This window comes from Eufriesea mexicana, unplaced genomic scaffold (assembly GCF_001483705.2).
Source record: "Eufriesea mexicana isolate 0111107269 unplaced genomic scaffold, ASM148370v2 scaffold28520, whole genome shotgun sequence".
Classification (NCBI taxonomy): domain Eukaryota; kingdom Metazoa; phylum Arthropoda; class Insecta; order Hymenoptera; family Apidae; genus Eufriesea; species Eufriesea mexicana.
The window spans coordinates 1-22,194 of NW_016935298.1; the positions used below are offsets into that span (position 1 = coordinate 1).

The 22,194-nt window shown below is 39.4% G+C and overlaps 3 protein-coding genes across 3 annotated transcripts; 2 read left to right on the top strand and 1 right to left on the bottom strand.

The window, feature by feature from the left end:
- Nucleotides 1–6: 6 nt before the first annotated feature.
- On the top strand, nt 7–716 carry LOC108554543 (piggyBac transposable element-derived protein 4-like; the record flags this gene model as incomplete). Its single annotated transcript, XM_017909854.1, is given in 2 exon segments — nt 7–39; nt 42–716. Coding segments are annotated over 2 exon segments (708 nt in total), but the record flags the coding sequence as incomplete, so codon positions are not given.
- A 4,853-nt stretch (nt 717–5,569) lies between these two features.
- LOC108554544 (piggyBac transposable element-derived protein 4-like) lies at nt 5,570–7,231 on the bottom strand. The gene has a single exon (XM_017909855.1). It carries the CDS (start codon nt 7,229–7,231, stop codon nt 5,570–5,572), a length of 1,662 nt encoding a protein of 553 aa, XP_017765344.1.
- A 6,215-nt stretch (nt 7,232–13,446) lies between these two features.
- Nucleotides 13,447–14,146, top strand: LOC108554545 (uncharacterized). The gene has a single exon (XM_017909856.1). It carries the CDS (start codon nt 13,447–13,449, stop codon nt 13,981–13,983), a length of 537 nt encoding a protein of 178 aa, XP_017765345.1. The 3' UTR covers nt 13,984–14,146.
- The last annotated feature ends 8,048 nt before the right edge of the window (nt 14,147–22,194 follow it).

Consider the following 22,194-nt stretch of genomic DNA (forward strand, 5'->3'; position numbering starts at 1 on the left):
AATATCGCGATGGATGAATGACTGATGAAATTTAAGGGGCACGCGTGTCTTGTAAACAATTCAGTCCTTCAAATGGGGCGAGGTTTGGGATTAAATTTTATAAACTGTGCGAGTCAGCGTCGGGTTACTGCTATAATTTCAAAATATATTCAGGAAACGATAAAACAAATCTTGATTACAGTGCATCTGAAACTGTTGTGATGGAGTTATTGAAATCAATACTAGATAAAGGACATACGTTATATATAGATAACTGGTATTCTTCGCCGAAATTGTTTTTAACTTTGGTTAGAAATGGAACAAACGTTCTTGGGACAGTACGTTGCAATAGAAAAAATATGCCGGGAGATTTTGTCAAAGCAAAATTAAAAAAAGGAGAATGTATCATAAGAAGCTGTAATGGCATACTACCGTTGAAGTGGAAGGATAAACGAGACGTCCGTATTATTTCAACAAAGCACGAAAGTGCAGAAACGATTGCACAAAACGAGAGTCACCTAAGCCCTATTTTTAAGCCAAAATGTATCGTTGATTATAATATGGGAATGATTGGTATTGATCGCCAGGATCGGGTATTAGCGAGTTTCCCTATTATGAGAAAATTCGTGAAGGGGTACCGAAAAATCTTTCTTTATATATGCGATATGGCACTTTTGAATTCATATATTCTATACAACAAAAACAGTATGGCAAAGAAGGAGAATTACAGCGAGTAACAGACTTCGAATAGCTGAAGGATTATTACAAACCGTTCCATCGCAAAGTTATAAAAGACAAGAACCATTATCGAACGGGGATATGCCAATGAGGCTACAGGCGCATCATTGGGGTCACTTTCAGAAACATACAGAACCCACGCCATTGGAAAAAAAATCCAACAAAAGCTTGCGAAGTATGTACGAAACATAAGAAAAGGAGTGAAAGTACGTGGGAATGTAAAAACTGTCTGATTACGCCCTAGACGTCTTAAAATTACTATTTGTACCCAAATGTTCTTTATTATTTCACAATTCCTTTTGTTGCACCGAAATATACATGTCATGAAAAGTATAGATTTTGCACCAGTTCGGGTACACGGCTGAACAACAGAATGCCACGGCGCGCCACCGACCGACCTTCTTGTTTACTATGGCTCGCGCAATCGGCAGATACCGTGTAGGCCAAAGGGTTAATAGGCTACTGCATGGTATGAGTGGGATCTGTGAGGGAGGAAAAGGTGAGTGCGAAAGTAACAGATATCCGTTTATGGTTATTGGATTGGATTGGTTACTCTGGATCTACCAGTCATACGACTCAAAATGAATTTATGTGTAATAATATAATTGAAGAACCAAGGCAGATCAGTCTCGCGAATAAAGAAGGAAATATGTTAACATCTAAAGGTATTAGCGACGTCATTATGAAACAATCTGACGGTAAAAATAATATACAGATTCAAATACAAATCTTCTTTCCGTTGCCAAGCTAACAGACCAAGGGTACAAAGTAAATTTTAATAGATTCGGCGCGACAATATTACAAAGAACCTGGAAACATAGCAATTATGACAATTAGTAACGCATATTATGTTACATCCTTTTTAGCAATCGAGAAAAGTGCAGCAGTATCAACAGAAGACAGAGAGACACGCAAATAAAGAAATAACAAAAGAAACGAAGAGAGAAAATTTGGCAATAGGTATGACCGACAATTGGAAAAGGAAATTGTGGCATACAGAGTTAATAGGCGTAATTAAGACATCGCGACACGGTAAGAAAAATTTTACATCCTAACAATAATAGATGATTTTTCTGGGATGATGTTCATACGATTGTTGAACAATAAAATTGAAGCTGCCGAGAAAGTTAAAAAACTGATCACGAACAAGGAAAATAAAATTGAATCAAAATTAAAGAGAATAAGATCTGACAATGCCGGAGAGTTTATAGGAAAGAATTTTTAAAAAAATGGTTTGAAAGGAAAAGCATTGTACACGAGCTGAGTCCTCCGATGACTCCGAAAGCAACGGAGTGGCCGATAGAGGTAATCGAACAATTATTAAAACTACAAGAACAAAAAGCTGGCTATTGGGATTATGGGTAAAAAGAAATAAATAACGTTATATTATAATTATCCTTATTCTCTCTTAAGAAAGGTATATCTCAATTATTCCAACTGTTCCCGTAGATAATGAAAACTGGAGTGAATAAAAAAAAAAAAACGTGCGACTGCATGTCCCGGTCCCACAATTCCTATCCAACAAAAGCGTGAAACAAAAGCCTCACGCACTCTCGGAACCTCCCCGGTCTATTATATTTTATTTCCTTGTGGTACAAATGCGCGGAGACTTTGAGTCTTCTGAGATGCGTGATGCAGAAGGTGGGTTGTCAAAAAGTGTCCCGTCGATTCGTTGCAGTAGCAGTAGCATAGTCTTTTGCAAGATCCTCCATTTCTCTTTACAAATTAATTTCTGTATATTCGATACGTTAAGATGTATCTTATTTTCAATACTGGCAGATTCAAAATTAGATTTGAGATTTTGGGGTGAAATAGCAAATACTGCTGTATATACACGAAATAGAATGAAGTCACGGGGGTACATGGAAAAACCTTATACGAAGTGTGGAATCAAGAAATACCAAATGTAAAACATATGAGAAGGTTCAGATGTATGGCATATGTACTCGATAAAGGAGGAACAATGAGAAAACTTGAATCGAAAAGAAAAAGAAGCATTTTTGTTGGATATAACGAAAACAAAAGAAGGTGAAAAATATGATATTATCGAAGCAAATGAAAGAGGAAGTAATGATATAAATATGAGACAGGAAAAAATAACGAGTGAAGGTGAAGACAACGATTATGACGACGCGGGAGAGGAAATGTTAAACGACGAAAATGGTACAGGAGAGACGAATCTAGAAATTAACATGGGAGAAGAAGAACCGATCACGATGACAAGAGTAGGGAGACCGAGGAATGTGACTAAAGAAGCTATGCAGGTAAGACGTTACTTGAAAAAATTAGAGGAATAAAAGAAGTGTGTGGAGATCACCAAGAATTAACCTTTAGAGTGCGGACGACTTTCTGCCGAAGCGCTTCACAGGGACTGTGCGTGCTTAACGCTTACAATCGCTGTGAACGGAACACTTTTCGCTCCTGCGAGCCCTATTAATTAACTGTTCAAGGCGCAACTAACAAGTTATTATCGTAATTCCTTTGCAGCAGATTAAATAATAAAAGAACGTTATTTTCAAGTATCAATTATCTATTAGAATCGATAAAATTTACAATATAACTCAACATAAAAATAAGGAACAAAAACTAAACAAAAATTAATAGTTTATTTGTGTATGATAAATTTTTTTATATTGTTAATATTGTTGTACGTATACTATATTGTTAATACGTTACTAATGATACTCGGAACAGATATACAAAGGAATAAACCCGTCGTCGCGTCTATTATTTGTTCCATCACTTGTCTTTTTTTACTACCGTTGCTAAGAAACACGCATATATTTGTCTCGCATAAAGTTACATGTAATACAATTACATAGAAGCCGAAAAAATTGAACAACGCATATATGCGTCCACCGTCCCGGCTGGTGACTTTCGCCGGACGCATATATGCGTCCATAGCGCTCTAAAGGTTAAGGAAAAAAGGGTAATGAAATGTAGTGTTAAAAAAATTCGAAGTACTGTCACAGAAGCAAAACGATTGAGCAACAATCGTTGGAGCAACAACACTATGTTTGGGATTTAGTTAATGGGTGCAACAGGGAAAAGGGTAATAAGATGTAAATGGATTTTTTCTAAAAAAAAATTGATCCTATTAGTTACACTAGTGTCTGTAGGATGTGCTCAGAGGCCTGTTTTTGAATATGAAGAACATTTTCACCTACGATTCGAATGAAAACGGACAGATTGCTGTTCAGTTTATGTGCCGAACACAGAAAGAAGCTGAAAGTGTACGACGTGAAGACTGCTTTCTTACATGGATCGTTGGAGGAAGAGAGTAGGAAGAGGTACCCAATGGTTTCAAAAATGATTCTGGCCAAGTACGTAAATTGAAATTTATGGTTTAAAACAGGCAAGTCGTCGCTGGAATACATATCCAATCGGATACTCTTTTGCAAATTGGCTTGAAACAATGAACATTTGATCCATGTTCGTTTTATGTTAAACAAGGACATTTTTCGTATTGCAGAGTACACGTGGATGATACGACTGTGGTGAGTAGCATGGACTCATTCGAAAGAATGATATATCGAAGTGAAAGAACCAGACGAGGCTAAACGAGTTCTCGGGATGGAAATAGAGCACAAAGATGGAAAAATATTTATTTTTCAAAAAGGATATATAGAAAATTTATTGAAATTATATAGCATGATTGATTGTAATAAGGCGAGTGCTCCAATGGATACTAATCAAAAATTTCGAGAAGAACAAGAGAGCCAAATGTGCCATGGAAAAGTATACCAAGAGTTGCTGGGAAGGTTAATTGTATTTAAGTGTTGCCACGAGACCGGACATAGCATATACACTTAGTTGTCTGTCTCAATTTAGCAAATGTCCAAAATTGATACATTTGGGTGCATTGAAGCGTATTTTAAGATACTTAAAAGGGGCAATTAATTATAGGATTTAACCCTTTCGCGGCGAAGCGCTCAGAAATGAATTGCGCTCTAAGCTGCCGGCGTGACTGACGATGGAAGATCGAACGCGCGGACAACGCGATACGAAGATCGAAAGCAAACGACTTAATGGACATTATTGGGCAGTTACTGATAACAATTTAACGGCGCCAAAAGGCGCTGTTCGTTCGGAGAGAGCAACTATGTATGAGCGCCAAAAGGCGCTGTTCGCCGCGAAAGGGTTAATATGGAGAAGAGAGTTCGATGAGAAAAATAAGATGCGAAACGGATGAACAGAAACGGCGATCTGATACATTGGAAAAATACCTTTCTAAGAAAGATACAACGAGAAAACCACATGGTTACTACCGTACCTGCTGGAAAACCGCAGATGAATAGAAACCAACGACGAATGGTTGCATTTAACCATAAGAAATACCTCGAAGCACGAAGCCCCGAGGCATGGGCTGACGATCAAGAACCTACGATGCCCGCTGATCGAGGAAAACCTCGGACACAGAATGCTCGATAACCAAACAGGGCGCAAGCTCGAAAGAAGGGCCTGAAGAAGGCTCCAACCGGTCCAAAGGAAACCCGGAACCAACAGCCGGAGTAGTTAAAGCGCGCCAGGAAAACCTGGTAAATGAACCCCTATGACAACGAGGTCCGGTGATTTAGCGTGCTGTACCTTCTCCTAGGGATTAACCCCTTAACCTACAATGACGGGCATAGCCCGCGTACGATGGTTGGGCCAAACCCGAATTTTACGGGCATAGCCCGCGTACGGTGATTGGGCCAGAAGTAAATATTACGGGCATAGCCCGCGTACGGTGATCGGGCCCGATGTAAATATTACGTGGAATATTTGATACGCATTTACAGTCTGATGCAATAATTGTGGTAGGCGCAAGTATTACAAAATATTTATTTATACAAAACTCCAAAATACAAAATTAGTAATCTGTAACGGTATGATATCTTTCGAAGCATTCTGGTACATGTAACGGAACTTTACACTTTTTACACTCCCACGTTGTTTCTTTCCGTTTTTTATTTTTGTGACAAACTGTACAACGTTTTGACGGTCTTAATTTAGAGGGTGTTGGATCAATGTGCTTTGGAAAATGAGCCCATTCCTTCGCGCAAAGTCTGTCTGGCGCATCTCCGGAAGATAATACGCCTCGTTCTTTATAAATCGGTTTTGGCATTTTCTTCAGTAGAGATTCGGCTATGTTGATCTTATAATCGACATAACATTGTTTCTTTCCATCATTCAGTTTTTTCCATAAGATGTAAGAATTAAACAGGCCAATATCAAAGAGATAAAAAAAAATTTTTTTGTATCCTTTCATGTATTTCCTCATTATTGGAAAACATGCTAATATTTGATCTTGGAGATCAATTCCATTCATTCCCTTGTTGTACTCTGTAATACAGTTTGGCTTTAGAGTGCGTTTGGATCCTTGCGAAGTCATTTCGGCTGTTTCATGTTTTGTCGACATCATATAAACATCTCGCTTGTCTCTCCATTTCAGTGCGAGTACTCGGTTGCAGCTTCTTATTACGTACTCCCCCCTTTTTAATTTTACACTGCACAAATCTTTTGGCATATTCTTCCTATTGGAACGTACTGTGCCAATTACATTTGTTTTGTATTTATGTGATAATATCATAAATAATTTTGGGGAAGAATACCAACTGTCTATGTACAAAGTGTGACCCCTGTGCAACACTGACTCAGAAAGCTCTTTCACAACACTTTCTGAAGCGCTATCTTTACAGTTTATTTTATCGTTGCCGGTATATATTTTAAATTCGTAACAATATCCGGAATCGGACTCACATAATTTATAAAATTTTACGCCAAACCTTGCCCTTTTGGATGGGTTGAATTGCTTATAAGATAAACGCCCCCTGAATTTCATAAGAGATTCATCAATAGAAATGTCTTTTTTCATTATATACAGTTCTTTAAATTTTTGGTTCAAAAAATTAATCACAGGTCTAACTTTCTTCAATTTATCTGTATTGGCAACAAGATTATTGTTTGAAAAATGCAAGAACCTTGTAATTTGTAGATATCTCTTCAAAGGCATTGATTTTCTAAATATAGGTGTTTCGATAACAGCCCTCTTCGACCAATTCATTTGGATTCTTGGTTTCTTTATCTGTGCCATTATTATCGTCAATGCAAAATATCTTTTAATTTCGGTAGAGTCTACAGGAAACCAGGTTTCGTCAATTTTTCGTCTTGTATGTGGATTTTCTCGTAGTTGATTTGCATACTGATTTGTTTCAGTCACAATATTGTTCCAAAATATATCATCAAATGTTAGATTAAATGTATCAAATTCTCCTCTACTTCCTCCTAATTGACATAAGGCTGCCTCGCTTATGCCAGGAGTCATTGTATAGTCCCAGATTTTTGGACTATTTCTTCTTTCGTTCCAAACCCAGGACTCTGGTAGTTGATCGTCATCGGATGTATCATCAACAATTATTCGCCTATACTTTCTTCGAAATTTACATATTTCGTCACTACTGTCACTTTCATTAGCAAAATTAATAGCACAATTCTCACTATCTTCATCACAAAATCTTTTTCTAGAGAACATCTTGTGGGTTTGCTTCTCTAGAATTTATGAACGTAAATTTCGACGTGCGAATGCGATCAAGAACGACTGGAAACTAATTACGATACGAAGAGATGATAGAAATACATCACGAGTCTTGTCTGTGCTATCTACAAACCGCGACCGCTCTACCACGGGCGATGTCCGTCATGTTTACAATTGCCCGGATCGGCGTGTACCCAAGTCGTGCGAACGTCCCGAACGCTGCGCGAACTTGTATACAATTTCGGCCTAACATCTTCGAATCTAAATCGTAGGTTAAGGGGTTAATAACACGACCCCCATGGGCGCGGGATTGAAGTACGCTGAATCAGCGCGTCTCGAATGTGTTACAGAACACAATCGAGAACTACCAATTCGTCGCATGGTACGCAAGTTCCATTTGTCACTCTTGGTGAGGTCGGGACCTTTCTAAATCCCTACTGTCTAAGGAAGACAGCGCCGCGCTGTACGAAGCGCAACTCTCACGCCGGCTTTCAGACCCTCGCCTGCGATGTAGGCTCTAACCACTGCCACCACGAGTCCAACCTAGCGACCGACGGACAGACGGACCCGAAGGCAATCTGCTCAGAGCTGAATCGGTCTCCCGTGGTACCGGTCGTCCCGTTCGTGGAAAACCACTACCTTTCTGAGGCCGCCTGCTTACCTCGACGTAGGTTAACGCCAACTGGGTATCGTGCGGTCGTCACCCATACTACGGCCGACCAAGGTCGACCGCAGCCCCTACGGGGGAACCCCTATGACAGGAGGAACCCCTTAAGCCCATCCGCTAAGACGCATTTATTCACAGAACGTTTTTCAAAGTTTTCCCTATTATGTGAGCGCGTTTACGCTGATTTGGAAGGTGAAAACCCGAAGCAGCTTGTTAGAGTGGTAATCGTGCTACGGTGTCTAGTGGCATCGGTTCGGTGATGTTGGTGTGCATGTAGTGGGGGAGAGTTGAGTTGAGTTGAGTAATGTAATTTGGATGGCCACGTGCTCGTGTATGACTAGTGCTGGAACTGTGTTACATAAAAGACCGAAGGATTATTTTGTCGTTTTCTTTGTTCTTTTTATTTGTTTAAGTTATTTTCGTCCTCTTTTGTTTTAATATATTTTTTTTTTAACTTGATAAGTTGCGGTGTATTTAGTTATTCGCAAACCTAACCTCAAACGAAGCTTAGGATGGAAATGCCCGTTGCAGCCTTCTAGCATGTTGGAAAGAACAGTTGCCTCATCGACAACCCAAAGCGAGTTAGATTCGATGATGTATGGGATAAAAGAATTGATTTGGTTAAGTGAAATGTTGACTGAAACAGGTGTATGCAATGATCATTGTAAAGAATTGAAGTGTGATAATTTAAACGCTGTAAAATTAGCGAACGGCGGTAATTTCAAAACAAGAACAAAATTGTTGAATAGGAAATGTCATAAGCAAAATCAAACTAAATTAAAATTAAAGAGAATTGATGGAAGCTCTGAAGTTGCAGAGTTATTTTCAAAAGTGAGAGGAATAACTGCTGAATCTATCGTTCTAGGCCCACCCTCGGTCCTGACAACCACCCTCTGTCAATCATGGGCTTCAAAAGATCGTGCATCGCACAGACAGTTAGTTAGAAAGTATCCATCAGTCAAACAGTATCAAACTAAGAAGCAATTAGTCCAGAACAGTCAACCAGTCAGTATCATTCCAACAATCAGCTGGTCAGCAAACATCAGCACACGTACATCAGTACACATCGAGCAGTCTGCACAGACAGTCTGCATCATCAAGTACTAGATAAGCTTTGTGGATAGTCAATCCCGTAGATTGACTATTTGCTATATAATCAAATCGGGCACCTACAACTCATAACGTGTGGCAAACGTCCAAGCATTGGACAACCGAGCGGAAGACAGCCGAACCATTTGGTCCTTCAACCCGTCTACAGCACAGTTGGCCTTACAATCCAACAACGTGCCTGCCACGCGAACTAAGCACCAGATTGGGTCCGTAACACACAATATATTCTCAAAATGATCACAGATTCAGACACAATAACGAATGAGCAATTGGATGAGTCTTCTTCTCAAAGTGATTCTCTCAGAGTAGTGGGAGATATTCCTAACTCTTCATCTGGATCCGATCCTAGTCAAAAGAAGGAGCATATGATCGCTGAGGCCAGAAAAACATACGGAGACATTGAAGTGGCCTCTATGCTTCCAGAGTGTGTAGATTAGTCAACAATGAGGACTCTAGTGATGCTCAATATGAGAATCTCTTACGACTACCTAATTCCGGAATATCTGATTCAACTCTTCATACCTCAACCGAAGTCAGTATTAAAAACCCAATCATTCCAGTTTGGTATCCGCATCGAGGAGAAACCACGGCAGAAGGCATACAAACCCGAGAATACTTAAGTTACATACGGTCACTAAAGCAGAAAAGAGATGGAGCAGCATATAACTTTCTTCAAGCCAAGACCTTCGTCCCCCATATTGGATGTGAGATGACAGAAGCATTATGGCGCACCACTGAGCAGATGACCCCTTATCTTAAGCGATACGTGATGGACGAGATTTGTTTAGATTAATCTGACATGATTCTCCATGAGCCTGAAGTCTTGTCCATCTATCTTAAAGGGGTTTCTCGTTGTATTCCTCGTTGTTCCTCGGCAACATCTTCCTTTGAGGATCTAGAATCTAAGTTCACAGCTCTGTCAAATAGGGTCGTAGGCCTTATGGAAGTATCGCGTTTCATGAGGATGAGACACTAAGGTCTGCGAACCAATTGACCTCTGTTTCTAAGGGAGTTTCTTCTCTTCAGGCCGTCGTGAAGACGTGGAATTATGCGACGGATTAAGACCTAAGGACTATCAGTGGTTTCGAGCTGAATTCCCAATCCGATAGACCCAAAGAATAAATAAAACCAATACTTTTGATGTTTTATTTGGTTTAGTTATTGTATTTGTTGGTCTTTATTTTCTTATTAAAGTATTTCGACGTGAGCATCGACTTCGCTTAGTTGAAAATGGCGACATGTAACGCACGTCGACTCAGAAGAAGCCCAAGTGTCTCAAATCGTACGCGGTTTGATGACCAAATTAACAGGCTCGTGACCACGAAGGTGCGAGCAATTGCACGCGACCACCGACTTACAGTCGATCCCAGACCGCCTGTATTGAGTCTTCAACCCTGGAACAATGTTGTTATTTTGGATAAGTTTCCAGTTCCTGAAGATCAATGGATAAAGAGTGCGGATTTGGTATTATTAGTGTGAATGCAAGTGTGCGAGGTCTTCTCGAAAGAGAGATTCGGGAGGTTGCACATGTTTATGGACAACCTGGACGCTGCCAGAATGATTAGAAACTAATAGAGGGCATTATTACCATCTACCCAAAGATGGTTTACAAGAAAAATGAAGATTGGTTACTGTAAAAAGATAATGTCCGAAGGATCATGTTAGGTGTGGCGGTTTTGGACCAATTACCCCTGAAGACCATAATAAATAGGCCTATTGGAGTCCTCTTGTAACATTCTCTTATATAGAGGCATGTCGGACCAAGTCGGAGAACTCGGACTGGGATCCACTTCCTGAGGAATATTTTCCTGAAGGAGCCAAGCCTACAGTGAATCTGCTTGGTTACAGAAACACGGAACGTGTGCACTCCGAAGCTGTAAATATTACTGACAAGGTACTTGACTCAACGAACAATAACAATAAGCTGATTTATTATAGGGTTCCTTGGGAGAAATGCGTGACGCTGGCAAGACGCTGAGCTCATTGATAGCTGCTTGCCCGCAATTACCCAACTATTTTCTGACGGTCACTAAAATTCATAGATATCCATAAAAACTAAGCAATAAGAGAATAGATGTTAACCAAATAAGTAAATATTAGTAATAAAATTGTCAATTTTATAAAACAAACTCATCTTTTTGATCCAATATTTTAACAGCGAGACTTACTCTGTGATCGACGAGTATACTCGTCATCGCTCGATTTTCACGACACATGTGGGTGCGCGCTCTCAAAAGGGGGCACCGTAGCTAACAGGTTAATATAATTCTTAAGATTGGTATTAATTAATGTATTAACTTTAAAATAACGTAAGAATGTGCGAAATATTGAAATAACATCGTTGACTTTGTAGCAGTAAATCCTTGAATTGTTATTTTTCTGTAACGAAGCAAATTATCGAGTGTAAAAGGTTAAAAGAAAAATCGGGAAATTAACTGACCAGAGCGATTATACCAAACACAGGATTCTTAATGAAAAATTAAAAAACGATTATTTAGACTGTTTGTACAGTTAGTGCTAAATGACAAAATTGGCAAATTCGCATTTTCGAGTTGATCACTATTTTTGAAACAGTGGAGATTGATGGATTTAATTTACTCGTTGATTGCATACTGCGATAAAATAAATATTTTTACACTACGAATTACATATAGATACGCGTAAAAGGAATTTCAAGCATATTCTACGATGATTGAGTTTTATGGATCTTAATATTAATTCATAATGTTTGATTTCTAAGCCATCTATGTTTCAACTTCACTGTCTGGCTGTTTCGTCGTGTTTTTAGTCTTTTACTCGTGTTACTACGTTCCTGATTCAACGTAAATGAGAAAAACGGATTAAGAGGAAGAACTTTGCAATTTGTTGCGCGACGTTCAACAAGGGATGAAGAACTCTAAAACGAATAATTTGTATTACTTGTTTTTAGTTTTCAGCTTATTTCCTACGCTAATGGTTCTTATATTTATTAAACGTTTGTAAAATCTCTATCAGATAATCTACTGTCCCATAAATATATATTTAACTATTAATAAACAGAAATGACAGGTATAAAATGATACAACATTTTATCTTTGTAATAAATGAAAATGGTGTAAAATAAGTAAGATAATTTTAAACCTAATAAATAAAAGTTTTAAACTGTATTTAATCCATATCAATACAATAATTATAATAAAAGTTAATAATTGGATTTAATATTTCAGGTTTAACGAAAAAGTAATCGTTTCTTATGCTATTTTTATACGTAATGTTAAACCATTGTTTAAAATTTTTAATTAATTGATTAAAAGTCGATATTTAAGGGTAAAAATTTTACCTCTAAGAAATCTTTATCTTGGTTTTGTTTTTAACTAAAAGTACTCGTCAAACGAATTCAGAAATACCATTTTTAATATTAGACATCTACCAATTCAAAAGTTATTGGCGTATAAAGATTAGAAAAATTTGACAGTTTTCAATTTATAAATTATACTTGCTATGTCATCTGTTTTGCGTCTATTGCTGAATTGTGTCACCCCATTACTACTTATCACATAATGTACAGGAACCGCTTTTCAATTATGCAAAATGAATTTGCTATCTTAACAAAATTCCAAATTATCTGTCGTTATCAATTTCTAAACTGTTATTCGATATTTTTCATTAGGATATATATCATCATACATATCATATACACATCATCTTAGGTCTGCGCATGAAATTTCAGAATATTCATTTCAAATTTATTTTTCGTTCATGTAGCATTTAAAAAATTTGTGTCTACAGAGATCACAAATACATTAAGAAATAAAATTATTTCAATTCAATATTATTTGTGTCGTTATAAATTTTTTATTTCTTTTGTGATTGTTATCGATGTGATTGAAAAATAGCATTTCTTAAATTTGATAAAGACTTAGAAAGGTTCGGTAATAAAAAAATATTAAATTGGACAAGTTATAGACTATGAAGCCTTGCACTGTAATCTACTTTTCACAGCGAAGATTTGCATGGAACAAGAAATTTTTCTTCATAAATATTACATGTCTTGGCTTTCTTATCTTAGTCGAGAGCATAAACATATTTAATTAACATAGACGAAAAAGTGACACGAGTGACTTTCTCTACGAAGAATTTGATAATTATTTGACACCTTAATACAATGATATTTATAAATATTTTGATATAACATTTAACGATAATATTTCATATTTTGAATATTATTATTTTAGTATGATAAATTATTAACATTTGATTACACAACAACAACAATATTTCATACGAAGTAAAACCCACGAAAATCGCTATAATGTGTAAAAGCATAGCACAAAAATAGTATACGATGAATGTACCAAACTCGGTTATCATGCTTCACCGACTACAGTGCACTAAATTATACACGAATTATACAAACGAGTATATTCTGAAATATTACCTTGCAAACTTTTGGACTATGGTTGGGTACAACGAGCCTCACGTTCTACTTCTGGTAACGCAAGGCGCGCAAAAGAAGATCAGTAGCACACCACCGCCAAGGATCAAAGCGATCATAGCCAAGATCGTCCACGCAGTGGAGGCCGAGGTCACACGAGTAGATAGCAGTCTTTTGGCCGCTGGCAGGTCGACCACCTCGTCGGTATTCAAACCTAATCTCTTAGCCTTGCTGAGCAAGAACTTGAGACGACGCGATGCCTTCTCGCAAGACATCCTCGATGATCTCTTCTACTGTAGCCTTCGAATTTTCTCCAATTACGTTCCTCCGCTATTCGTCATTGTATTTAAACAGCTCCACGAATTACCAATTCCTCTGACATTTACAATATTTTTCTGTTATTTACTTGTCCTCTCGTTCTGTTCTCTTTCCGTTGAAAAATACTCCTTTGTCAATGTGGACTGGATTTTTGAAAGATCTTGTCAACTAGCTGTTACCGAGGAAGAGGCTGTTGCAAGAATTTTAACTGTTGTCTACGTCTTGCATCGTGTATTTTGATTTGAATCGATCTAAGTTCACCGTTCGAAGATCGGCACAGTGGCGCACTCTAGTGGTATCTTGTACAGTTAATTCATGGGTAGCTCACAACCTGGCAATGGTGTATATATCTTCCTGATTATACGAGGCATGGATGGCATCGTGAATTTTCTCTATTCTCTGTACAACGCTGTGAACAGAGCAGAAAAAAGTTCTTGAGTAATTTTCTTGGCGAAGAATCAAGCGATGACATTGTAATAATTGAAATTAGGTTAGAATTAAGTTATCAATGGACGATTACAATATGCTCAAACGCACAGGGTACTGTGGCGAAGTTAACAGTTCCAAAAATTGCAGTATTCGTCACAGTATCGAATTAATTTTCCGAATAAGTTGTTAACACGATCCGTTCCACGTGTACCATTTTTGGAGGCCACGTGCACCATTTTTGGAGGCCACGTGTACCATATTTATTTTAATGCGCTGAAAACATGTTTCATGACAGACTTAATTCCATAAAATATATTTTCACTGAAAGAATGAGGACTTGCGAATATGCGTCCTCAAGCTCACCGTTATGATGGGGGATATGAGCAATCGCAATACTATCAGCAATCGATGCAGCCGAGGCCAGAACGTAATCCATGACCTAAAGCGAAGGCGAACTTACTTCCGTCTCGCATAAATAGGGAGAAGGTGTTAGGGTCCACCAAAATCTGAGAATCTGTAAACAACAGCCTCAATACCGAAGAACGATCCATTATTTCGAGAATCGATTCTTTCCGAACCTGGTCAGAATACCAGCGCTTTTGATAACGGTTTTAGTAGACGTGTCAGCGAGGCAAGCTTAAATTATTATGCTGCAGTTCTAGCTTACGCTAGACTACTCAAGGTGTTGAAAAGGTCCGGACGACCAATTTCTTCTGACGAATTTATGGACATTTATGGATTTATGGACATGATTTATGCTGGTAATTATCAAATTCCAGCGCTACTCGGCATGTTCAGATAGTTTGGGAAATTCCGAAATTAATAATAGAGAATTGAGGTTTAGAGCTAAGCTATAGAGCAACGCTACTCGGCATGTATTTAGATAGTTTGGGAAATTCCGAAATTAATAATAGAGAATTGAGGTTTAGAGCTAAGCTATAGAGCTACTATTAGTAAACGCGAAATATTCCATAATAGCGGAAAATTCCACAAATTTGTTCTCAAACAAGTGTGCATGTCAAGAAGTTGTATGTACCTTGTTTTGAGACTAGATTTTTCTTCGAAAACACCGGCAAAGCAACTCGGATTGCAGTGAGGCGAGGTTCGGTTTGGCCTCCGATGATCGGTTTCGCGCACCGTGCATAGTTTCGTCCCGGCGGCTCGTTCTGCGGGAGTACCGCGGCGGAGAAAGGGTTAGCATTGGCTTGGGTGTATGGGCATGATTATCGGTTTGGTGAACTCCAAAGCATTACAAGCCGAGGGTCTTATATTGGGGTCAGAGGAATATTCTAATAACAAACTCGCGGAGCGCCTGTTTTTGCTTTATAGCTTTACAGAAATGGATACGAGTGTTAGAGTGGCAATCGTGCTTCGGTGCCTAGTGGCTTCGGTGCCTAGTGCCTTCGGTGCCTAGTGCCTTCGGTGCCTAGTGCCTTCGGTGCCTAGTGCCTTCGGTGCCTAGTGCCTTCGGTGCCTAGTGCCTTCGGTGCCTAGTGCCTTCGGTGCCTAGTGCCTTCGGTGCCTAGTGCCTTCGGTGCCTAGTGCCTTCGGTTCAGTGTGTTGGTGTGCGTGTAGTGGGAGAGTGAGTTGAAGAGCGTACGCGAGTGGGATAGTCACGTGCTCGTGTATGCCTGGTACTGGTGCTGGAAGTGTGTGACATAAATAAGACCAAAGAATTGACTTTTTTGTTCCTACTATTAATTTAAGTTAATTTTTGTATTTCACATTTATGTAATATTTGGGAAAATAATATTTGAAAAAAGTATATCAATAATTATCAAATACATGTAAAAAAATAAAACCTGGAAAATACAATTTTATTGACATTTTCGACTTATATCTGGGTGAGCTAACTTTCTTTCATAAATAAGGAGTTTTTCGTTTTACTTTCTTTTAATAAATGTTTTTGCTTAATAAGTTGCGGTGCACTTAGTTATTCGAAAACCTAACCTCAAACAACGAGTACATGTGGAAAATGCCTTTCTGCGACAGTAAAACTGAGGACGTGTGCGTTTATGGAGATAAGATGGTAGAGGTTGAGGCAACGCAACCGGGTGAAGTGCTCTGTGCACTGTGCCCATTGAGGAATCGCACAGTTCCTGATAGTTGTCGATGAGAAGAACGAGTATCCACATAGGGCTGGGGCTTCCTAATATATAGTATGAGGCCCGTCGAGATAGATGCTTCTTTCACAAAATGGATTCACAGTAGTTGGACTGGAGTGGCAGGCATGTCGGGTTGCCCTATTTTTAACTCAAAAGTAAAATTGATGTCGATCTATGGGCTAGGCAAGATGGAGAGCTGGAGTTTGGGTGCCACTAGTTCTGCATCGGCTGATAATACTATTATAAGGGCCTTGACGGTGACGGCTCCCGATATTAGACCCGAGGTGGTGCCGGATGCTTTTTCCCGAACCGTTATTTTGGAAGCGATAACGAAGAAATACGATGGTGCTTACACCCACTTTCTGTGCACTGCCTCAACAGGGACTGGAAAAACTATATACTTTACTAAACCCGTAGCGAAAGAGTTAATAAAAAACCGAAGAAGTTTTATACCGATAGAATAATGGCTTTACTACCTATGAAATTGGGAGAAATGGTAGAAAGAGAAGGAAATTTATGTTTGATCGTAATATTCAATGGCAAATCCAAAATATTTAATTGTTTCTCCGTGTATAAAACGGCACTAACTTTTCGGATGATCTAATAGAAGAAATGGTGCGTTTCGATTTAGGCTTGTTAGTGGACTGGTCAGTAAGTCTATATAGCAGGTCCGTACCTTTCTTTTTCCTGTAACATACGTTTAATGTGCCAATAACTGACACCAATATATACAATGTAAACAAACCGAAAAGTATAACGATTAATGGCGGGGGTAATATAATGAGATCGATGAGTCTTGAGTCGAACACTCGTAATCTTAATTCTATAGAATATAGAATTGACAGGAAATATAAGCAGATATTTCACGTGATCCCAAGTATCTTGGGTTTGCCAACATGAAAGCAACTTTTTTTAAAATATCTAAGGAAAAATGTATAAAAACGGCCAGACACTCGTGACCTGCTGTACTTTACGTTTGGACTTTTCTCTCCATTGCGTTTTAAATACTTATTCTTCAGATTGCGTTATATGACACTTTTTGCATTTTGTGTTTTTTAAATTATTTTTATACTTATAATTTGTGTTAAAATTCTGTTAACAATGTCGTCATCTGATTCAAATTCACGAATCTACAAATATTCCAATGTCACCCGCGAGAAAAAGGAAATGCATAAGTAGAAATGAAAAAAGTACGATTATAAGTATTAATAAAGAACAGTTAACTGTTCATTCAGAAAAAGGCACTCGAGGAAATAATAACATTAATATGTATTGCAAGAATTTCCGAAATGTAAAGTTTTTAAATAATCGTATTTACAAATACATCAAATATGATATTGCAGTGGTAGTTGTTCCGTCACGGAGCGAAGACCAGCTCGGCAAACATCGGTTACGGTCCCCCAACGGTCAAATCCCAAATACCCGAATGACAAAAACATCGGAATTTTCTAACATGTCATATATTTATGGCGGTGGGAAAAACGGCGGTCGACCGACGTTGCGCGCACGAATAAGACGGGAAGAGTGGAGGGGAGCAAAACGGGGCCTACGAGGCCGTGGACGCGATAACCGTGCCGAAGGGTCTGCGCAGCTTTCGTATGCCAAGGCGATCTCGATTCACTAGGTCGAAGATAAACATCGCGCACCTCAGCATCGGAGAGCTGCGCGTCCAGCGCGCGGTCTCAAAACTGTCTCAGAACTGTCTCAGAACTGTCTCAGAACTGTCTCAGAACTGTCTCAGAACTGTCTCAGAACTGTCTCAGAACTGTCTCAGAACTGTCTCAGAACTGTCTCAGAACTGTCTCAGAACTGTCTCAGAACTGTCTCAGAACTGTCTCAGAACTGTCTCAGAACTGTCTCAGAACTGTCTCAGAACTGTCTCAGAACTGTCTCAGAACTGTCTCAGAACTGTCTCAGAACTGTCTCAGAACTGTCTCAGAACTGTCTCAGAACTGTCTCAGAACTGTCTCAGAACTGTCTCAGAACTGTCTCAGAACTGTCTCAGAACTGTCTCAGAACTGTCTCAGAACTGTCTCAGAACTGTCTCAGAACTGTCTCAGAACTGTCTCAGAACTGTCTCAGAACTGTCTCAGAACTGTCTCAGAACTGTCTCAGAACTGTCTCAGAACTGTCTCAGAACTGTCTCAGAACTGTCTCAAAACTGTCTCAAAACTGTCTCAAAACTGTCTCCTACTGCAGACCGGTGAAGATGCGGATGGTCGAGGGAGGGGGGGGAGGGAGAGAGAGAGAAAGAGGCAGCTGTGGCCAAGATGCTGGAGGCACTTGGTGGAGAGACTGGCGTCGGAGGCTGTCGTTCATCGAGGCGGTGTGGTGTTGGCCTTGAGCGTTCACATCGCTGATTCCAGCCCGTGAAAAGCATTATGTCCAAGCGTTTTCAAAAACATTCCGATGCTGTTGTGAGTGCAGTTAATGCACAGACAAGTGCGGAAGCGATGCGATATTTGGTACGCGATATTAGCGAACAACCGCCTCGCACACGACTACCAAGGAGTTCCCCAGCTCGTAGAGCGTTTCAACGTAGCGCGTCAACGTGTTGACGATATGCGCAAGATAGAGGTGCAATTATTGACGCCGAACTATCGCGCGCTCTTCGAGAAATGCTCCTTCCGGGAGTTAAGAATGAGCATGCTGCTGCTGAAAGACTAGAGTCTATACATACTTTAAAAGCTATAACCATTTGTATCACTACTCGTAGTATTGGATTTGGGTCCGTTTCAGTTTTCTTATCTACGACTGATTTACGTAATGTTCCAACTAGAAGCAACATCGTTCAGTTTTACAGAGTTTCATTAGCCCTAATTGAATCCAAGATGCAGCAATGTCAAACAGCAGTTTCCATGATCACAGAAACCACCATGATGATTTGTTGATTTGAGGAATTCTTCAGATTTCATGCAATTGTGTAAATCACGTGTGGTAGTTCCCGACCAGATCACGAAACGTTAACGCTATCGGCAATGTCAAGGTGTATGATAAAACATACTATCCCAAATTCGCCACTGACAGATTCTTAGAGAACGGGACATTTATTCCTCAATCCGAGAGAGTCCTCTTTTCTAACTTTAGAAGAACTGTCGAATCGCTTGCCAATCCTAGCACTCCACTTGAAATTAGGAGAAGATTTTATAACAATAATCCTATTCTAGCAGCTAAATGGAGAGATCATCTTTTATTAAATCCTGATGAATTAATTCCCGCTGATTACAATACCACCAATTTAGCGAAACATTGATTTCCTTGCTCGTAAATGTCCTAAGTACTTTACTGAGCCTATTTCTTTTGAAACTGAGGGTTTTAAAGCCCAATTATCATCGAAGTTCAATCAGGCATGTGAATACGCGATCGCGGTGAAAATGAGGATATAGAGGCATATCAGCGCAGAATGAGGATTGAAGGCGACGTTGAAGATTTTGAAAATATAGAACAGGGTACCCTCTGTACATGATGGCGGTGATAGGGAGTTATTTATCAGAGCGTACATCGAATATCCCGAACGATACTCGATCGTCGTGTGGGCGACGAACTGCGGCGTTCCCCGGGGTTCGATTTTACGTGGAGGAACGTCGTAAACCAAGCCATAGAGGGTGTGTCAAAATCCCAATTACGAGTGGAACAAAACCTCTTGGTCCTCTGGCGGGTCACCAATATAACGAACCCATTCTTCGCTGATCAATTAATGAATAAGATACTGGAAGAAACCAATAAATACGGACATGCTAAAGTAGCGAGTAAAAATATCTCGGTACATTCCACTTGGAATACATAGGTTGACGTAACGAAAGCTGAAATATCAGCATTTCTAGGGGTTACATTGTGATACCCCTTGCAAATTTGAAGGTATAGTGGTCAACTGCGCGTAACGCAAAAATACCGTATTTTGAAGAAATATTCAGAAGAGAATATTTCTTCAGATTTGTTGGATGTTCCACACAAATGAGAAAGCAGCATCTGTGCAAAATATGATAACACGAGGTGAAAAAATCAAGTTCAGAGAAAACTTCGTATCAGGTAGAGAATTGTTCATTGATGTAGCAGTAGTGAAATTCAAGGGAAAAAGAAGTTTTATATCGTATAACCCTAAGAAGCCCAGAAAATGGGGAAATATGCTATAAATGTGCTAGCTGATGCCTAATACCAAATATGTAGTACAAGCTATTCTACCCTATTATGGTAGTTTGACCACGAAAAATCTTCTGCCACCTAATCTACCCGTTAGTTCTAGAATTGTTCTGGATCTTTATCAGAAGGTATATTTCCACCTTGGAGTTGCAGGGTACATTATATTTACGGACAGATATTTCACTAGCATACCACTAGCCAATGCGCTGTTCCAAAAAAAAAAAAATGCTATTTAACCGGTATTATACAAACAAATATCAAGAAAATACATTCCGGATGTAATAAAAACACCAATATTTCCTGATAACAAAATTGCTACGTATAGGTCTGATGAAATTTTGTTATTATCTTGGAAGGATAAGGAGAATTGTTACACTGCTGAGTACTTGGGACACAAGTGCAACAAGAAAAGTAAACAGAAGAATACGCGGTGGTGGATTGCTTCAATTGGAAAAAAAACTTGTTGCAATAAAAAATGATACCCTACATGGGTGAGGTGGATAAGGCCAACCGATATACTTGCACATAATGTTTTATGAGAAAAACAAATAAGTGGTGGAGAAAATTGTGTTTTTGAGGTCTCGAAATGTGTGTTGTAAATGCATACATGTGGGATTGGAATAAGTACGGCCCTGGAAGAATGTCAAGTGTGTCTGGGCTTGATGTACAAATTTGTACAGAAGAAACACAATCGAAAGCCAATTCTATACCTGAAGTTTGTGCGACGCCTCGTCGATGATCCCGTTGGCGATTTTCGTGACGGATCTCGAAAGAATACGGAACTGTATCTCTAGTGTGTTAGAAAGACTAAATGATCGCTTACACATCGCTCGTCATGATGATAATACGAACTGCAGGGACTGCATTATGTGCTCAAATAGGAAAATAAAAGGAGGAAGGAAACAAACACGTTTCTACTGTGACATATGTCCGATAAAACCATTTATGTGTATAGACAAATGTTTTCACAAATATCACGCTCTAGAAGATTTTAAAATATAAAATTGAAATTATCAATTATCAAAAAGTCCAAAGGACAAGTTATAAATCATTTAGCAAACATTTGTTTATATAGTACGAAATGTATGTGTTGCAAACGAATCTTCATGCGAATATAAATGCCTCGCGAAATGCTCCCAGGCCTTCCCATCCAGGCGGACACTTTGCAGACATCCGCAAAGGGTTAAGTATGCCTAAGTTCCTTTACTCTTGAGGGTTCGACACTTATTGGCGTAGAATGAGCGTTGACACTGAGGGCGGGCCCCTATCTCACGCTTCAGAGTCTCGCTTTCTGTTCCTTGTGATCGGAGTTTCGGAGAGTCTGTTCTCTCGGATTCGAACTATCTATTTTCTCCCACCAGCCGCTTATCCTTCTCCATGATCTGGCTCTGTAACGCAGCCAGATCAGGATCGGTGGAACTGTTCATACGGGAGCAAGCAGTGGGCCAGGTTCATGGATTCCTTAATCGCTGTAAGGGGAACGCGTGCGTAGGTGTTGGGCATGCAGGCCTGGAAAAACTCTGCCCTCACCGTTACAGTAACATTGGACAAGTTGGACTTACCCTCGTGGTAAACAGTTCACTTGACCGAACCTCGATGTTGTCTGGCAACCTGGAGCCTCGTTACCAGCATGGGTCACGAGGAAGCGGAGCTGCCAGCTTTTGCCCGGCCCCAGCAGATAGGCGCTAGCCGATGATCCTGCACCGTCTCGGTCTCTGGTGGCAGTTAACACCTGCGATGACGGTCGCGGGTTACTTACCTCTCTTCCTTGCACGTG